The 5,814-nt window shown below is 34.8% G+C and overlaps 1 protein-coding gene across 1 annotated transcript; it reads right to left on the bottom strand.

The window, feature by feature from the left end:
- Positions 1 to 3,262: 3,262 nt before the first annotated feature.
- On the bottom strand, positions 3,263 to 4,705 carry LOC132747008 (probable serine/threonine-protein kinase clkA). Its single transcript, XM_060736313.1, has one exon. The coding sequence runs from the start codon at positions 4,703 to 4,705 to the stop codon at positions 3,263 to 3,265; it is 1,443 nt and encodes a 480-aa protein (XP_060592296.1).
- Between the last annotated feature and the right edge of the window lie 1,109 nt (positions 4,706 to 5,814).

The following is a 5,814-nucleotide window of genomic DNA, read 5'->3' as shown; positions in this document are numbered from 1 at the left end:
AATTTTACCTTAATGAGATTTTGTAACGAATCTCATAGTGTTAAGTGTTAAACAATTATCATGATGAATAGCGCAGCACACATGCATTTTGTTAACCTTGCATTTCTCATATTTTTATTTTATCTCTGAATTGATTTTAATGCAAATCGACTTATCAGAATTCTATTTGTTTCTGAACGGAAATGCACTTTGTGACAATTTTGCAATTTAAGAAAGATTAATTGGTCTCAAAGCAAAAATTTGAATGCATCAATATATGATAGCTTTTGGTCAAGTTTGTTTCAGTTTGTTTCAGTTTATTTCTAGTAACATAGGTCTCAGGCAAAAATACAAAGTACAACAAAACAAATAAACAGTAGAGTAATGAATTGCAAATACACTTGTAATTAGATTACTTCATTTGTAATATCTATTGATAAATATTTATATCATGCAATAAATTTAAGAAATGAAGAGCTAAATACTGTATAATCATTTAAAAATTCTTTTCATTAGTTTAAGAAAGGCATTAAAATACAAATGTATACATGCCATGACAGCACAGATAACGTGAATATACGAAATAAATGTATCTGTTTTCATATTTGTATTATTCCCCACAAAATATTTGAATGTAAAGACCTTTTCAGAAATGTAGGGTCACGTGACTTTTTAAATGGAAATTGAACATGATTGGTCAACCAATTTAGTATTATTCATGCGTGATTAATTTATTCATAAAATTATATTTGATGAAGCATGAATGAGGTCTGACGCTGAAAACCCGATACATGCATCAGTGAATTTGTATTAATATGAACATTTGTTAACAAGCAATTATCCAAGATAAATAAAAGACAGGATATGTCTTCTAATAAAAAGTAGCACGTATATGATTTATATTTTAATGTTTAAAAACTCCAGATGAACAAATTTCTATATTATCGACGTCAATCTGTTGTAGCATAAAGTCCAACGGCAAATTCTTTCATCTTTAATCTTGATAATATATATTTGAAGATGTTCTGAACCCACAAATGTTGAAACAGATGTGCCATTCTTGATCCTGTGAAAAGGGGATATTATTTTGCGCTCATGCGTTTGTAAAAATGTATTTTAAATGAAATATACTTTTCTAGAAAAAAAAAGTGATGAAAGCTGAAACATGCCCCAAATGGGTCTGTTAATTCAAATGGGTCTTTTATGTTTGAAGTTTTAAAATTTTCTCTCCGCAAGAAACCTTTTTCAATTGTATATTATTCTATCTAACAACTCAAAGCTGTTACGAGTATACTGGTTGAAATTGTTGTCATTTGCAACAATTACATGCATTTTGGTCAAGAACGTTGTTGTTGCTTTTCAGTGTCAAATCACATTGATTGTCCAACTGAATGTGTTTGTAGTCTGGCAGACAAAAAGAAAACTATATACAATTTAGTAAAACATGGCAAAGTATTGAAAATCTTACAGGCTTGATTAAAATTCTCCTACCATAATATTCAATGATTTAAAAGGGTGTAATTACAATTACTGTTACAAGTAATGTTGATTTGGCCAGATGTTTAAGCTGTAGTTATCGTATTTTAATATCGGTTCCACCATATTTACAAGTTTAATTACTTTCGGAAAAGTTCGACCTACCTAATATTCAATGTATTTATGAATGGCGGAAATAGGTTAGCAGTGTTATAAGATAGAATAAATGTATTGCAAGGAAGTTTAATATGTGATAACTAAACAACTAGAAAAACTTCACGTTCGTTAAAATTAAAAACATATTGTTTAATTTCTTCTAAAATTGTTATCTCGAATGAAGATATTTTTCATTGCAGATTCAAAAATGACTTAAGAGAACGTTGATACGGATGAAGGAGTTAGTGATTACTAAATATAGAAATCTTCTTATGGAGTGATGTGATTTGTTTGACAATAATATGAGCATTAACACTATTGTTTTTAAAGACCAAAACAATGACAAATTCTATTAATTAAAAACATAGTTTACAAAGGATACATCTAGCTTGAAGCGAAATACTTACATATTTTCTAGGCATGCTTTTACACTTTGTTGTTGTAGGATGTTTCATTCCAGAAAACACATTTTAAAGGAAAAGACAAATCATCTTTGTTTTGAAAGACAGTTAACTGAAAATGTTTTATTAAACTTAAGTGTAAATCTTCCTCGGAAAAGTGTATTTCGTTAACATATAAGGTAATATATGTAATGAAAATGCTTTATATCATTCTTCAGAAACTTTAGTAAGTCTTAAAACTTTGCAGACAAGTTTAAGTTTTGATTTGTTTATATAGATATATAATTTATATATGCTTTTGGGACTCCACGCAGTTTTTTGACATGACGGGACTGGAAGTATTTTTTACGAGCTTTATATATCACTTGATATAAGTTTGGTCCAAAAACCTGTGTGCAAATTTTCAGATCATTCCGTTTTCCAGAGATATCATTTTTATTGTGCAAAACGATTTAGAACGCATTTCACACAAATCAGGCTAAGAATCGAACAAGAAAATCGATGTTCAATTGAATTCTGAGTACTAGTATGTTTCTTTATTGCCCTTTACAGAGTTTTATATTTTAATTACTTCAGTCGCTATGTAAGAATTTCAAATTTCACTGTTTAAGGCTCTTTGACCTTTTGTACGGATTATATTAGGACATAGGTGTTTCTTGATGACTTTGCAGAGGACGAAATTATTTTTTTATCTTTATTCAACATAAAAGCAAATTGAAAACGTAACAAAGTTTGACATATTTCAAAAAGCATTTCAAACATTTATTGCCATTAATGAAGTACATAGAGTATATTTTTACATATAATTTAGTACATATATTTTGTCAAATTTCGATAAAGCGTGCAATAAAATCTACTTGTTCATTTCCTTGAGGAGAAAGACAAGCTTTAGCTCTGAAGCAGTGCAAAAACATTATACAATATTACCATCTTACATTTATAATTATTCACATACAATATATTGTTAAATAAAACATTCTTTTTAAAAGTTTTCCAAGCTTTAGGTGTAAATCGAAACTAGTCTTATTTCGTACTTGTAATATTATTAAGATAAAACAATAAATTAAATTGTTCTTTTGTTAAATCTTAAATAATAAAGCTCATCATCATAGATTTTTTCCTCGTTTTTCGATTGTAAATGTTTTCATAAAAGTTTACTTCCAAATAATTTCATTTTAGACACTTTTAACACATAATGAATATCAACTCACATATGATATACACGTGTGAGTTGATGCACAGGCACAAAATCAATCTTTATCATCTCTATCAAATGATCGCCTTCGTACACCGTTAAACCAGTGGCCAATTCCGCCATTGAATAGATTGTTCAATCTTCCATGGAATTTATTGCCAAATATATCACCATGTCGATCGCCAAATCTGTCATTTGCACGACTATTTATGCCATTATTGCTTTTGCCAAATCTATAAGGATATATTTCGTAATGTAGGCCATTAAGATAATTGTCGTTATCGTTATATAAGCCCTCACCATTTCTTACACTGGAGCTAATACCATTGTCGCTATTAGAATCATCTTTATCAAGGGCTGCAAGGTTTCTCCGAGATCTGTCACCATTATCAATGCGACCTGGCCGTCCTACACGATTATCGTAATTAAAGTTTAGCAAACCAGAATCACCATTTTTGCCATTGCCATTATCATTTCTATAAGCAATCCCACCGAAACGACGGGTTCTGCCAGTGTCATTGCGGTTAACGCCATTGTAATTTCTATGGCCAGAATCACCGAATCTGCCGTTATGGTTATCGTAGTTTATCCAGCCGGAACGACCAATCATACCATTGCGATCATCATCATTGTTTATCAAGCCTGAACGACCATTTTTGCGATCATGATAACTGTTCTCGTAGATTGTATTATCTAAACGGCCATGGTTTCTATTTCGATCATATTCATCATCACCATTATTGTAGTGTCTGGAGCGAGTTCGACCATTTATGTCATTGCGATTAGCATCATCATAGATTCGCCGGTCATTTCTGCCATTGCGATAATCGTCACTGTCGTCTCTGGAGCCTAAATAATTATTTCTGCCATTGCGATCAATATTATTGTAGTCTCTCACGCCGAAATTACCATTTTTGCCATTAAGATAATCGTCACTTCTGTCTCTCGAGCCAAAATGACCATTGCGCCCATTGTTATGATAGTCATTTACGCCGACAGTACCATTTCTTACATTGCGATAATCTGCACCGTTGTCTTTTGAGCCTAAATAAGTATTTCTGTCATTGCGATCATTGATATTGTAGTCTCGCACGCCATAATTACCACTTCTGCCATTACGATAATCGTCACTGCTGTCTCTCAAGCCAAAATGACCATTTCTACCATTTCTATTATTGTTATTGTAGTCTCCCACACCGTAATTACCATTTCTGCCATTAAGATAATCGTCACTGCTGTCTCTTGAGCCAATATAAGCATTTATACCATTGCGATCATTGTTATCATAGTCATTCACAACGACAGTACTATTTCTTACATTGGGATAATTGGCCCCGTCTCTCGAGCCTGAATAATTATTCATGGTATTACCATCATTGTTATTGTAGCCTCTCACGCCGTAATTACCATTTCTGCCATTAGAATCATCTTTGCTATTGGTCCCCGAGCCAAAATAATCATTTCCTCCATTGCGATCAACCGTATTGTGAATATTCATCCCAAAATTACCAATTCTGCCTATACGGTCATCGTCTCTGTCCTCTCGCAAACCAAAATGACCATTTCTACCATTGCGGCGATCATCGTAACTTCTGTCTTTTACGCCAAAATGACCATTTCTGCCATTTCGGTCATCGTGACTTTTGTCTCTTATACCAAAATGACCAATTCTTCCATTACGATCATTGTCATCGTCGTCTTTCCTGTCAAAACGACCATTTCTGCCATTTCGACCATCGTCATCGTTGCCTCTCCGGCCGAAATGACCATTTCTGCCATTATGATCTTTATCATCGACGTCTCTCCAATCGAAACGACCATTTCTGCTATTGCGATCATCGTCATCGTCGCCTCTCCGGCCGAAGCGATAATTTCTGCCATTGCGATCATCGTCATCGTCGTCTCTCCGGCCGAAATGACCAATTCTGCCATTGCGATCATCATCATCGTCGCCTCTCCGGCCGAAGCGATAATTTCTGCTCCATTGCGATCATCGTCCATCGTCGTCTCTCCGGCCGAAATGACCAATTCTGCCATTGCGATCATCGTCATCGTCGCCTCTCCGGCCGAAGCGATAATTTCTTCCATTGCGATCATCGTCATCGTCGTCTCTCCGGCCGAAATGACCAATTCTGCCATTGCGATCATCATCATCGTCGCCTCTCCGGCCGAAGCGATAATTTCTGTCTTTGCGATCATCGTCATCGTCGTCTCTCCGGCCGAAATGACCAATTCTGCCATTGCGATCATTATCATCTCGCCTCTCCGGCCGAAATGACCAATTCTGCCTTTGCGATCATCGTCATCGTCGCCTCTCCAGTCGTCCCGATCATTCCTGCCATTGCGATCATCATTATCGTTGTCTCTCCAGTCGTCACGACCGTTTCTGTTATTGCGATCATCGTCATCGTCGCCTCTCCAGTCGTCACGATCATTTCTGCCATTGCGATCATCATTATCGTCGTCTCTCCGGCCAAAATGACCATTTCTGCCACTGCGTTCATCACCATTATCGTAATCGCCACTGTGAACGGCGCCAATCTTACGCTGAAGATGACGCTTAATGAAACCGCCTACATGATTTAGTTTGTATAGAAGATGATAATA

This window comes from Ruditapes philippinarum, unplaced genomic scaffold (genome assembly GCF_026571515.1).
Source record: "Ruditapes philippinarum isolate M1 unplaced genomic scaffold, ASM2657151v2 ctg2182_1_1_1_1, whole genome shotgun sequence".
NCBI classification, from domain to species: domain Eukaryota; kingdom Metazoa; phylum Mollusca; class Bivalvia; order Venerida; family Veneridae; genus Ruditapes; species Ruditapes philippinarum.
The sequence above is the reverse complement of the archived record's forward strand: the minus strand, read 5'-3'. Positions and strand labels throughout refer to the sequence as shown.

What these genes read in the sequence shown, in the direction of transcription:
- LOC132747008 (XM_060736313.1), bottom strand. Translation starts at nt 4,705, where the DNA reads ATGAATATTCACAATACGGTTGATCGCAATGGAGGAAATGATTATTTT.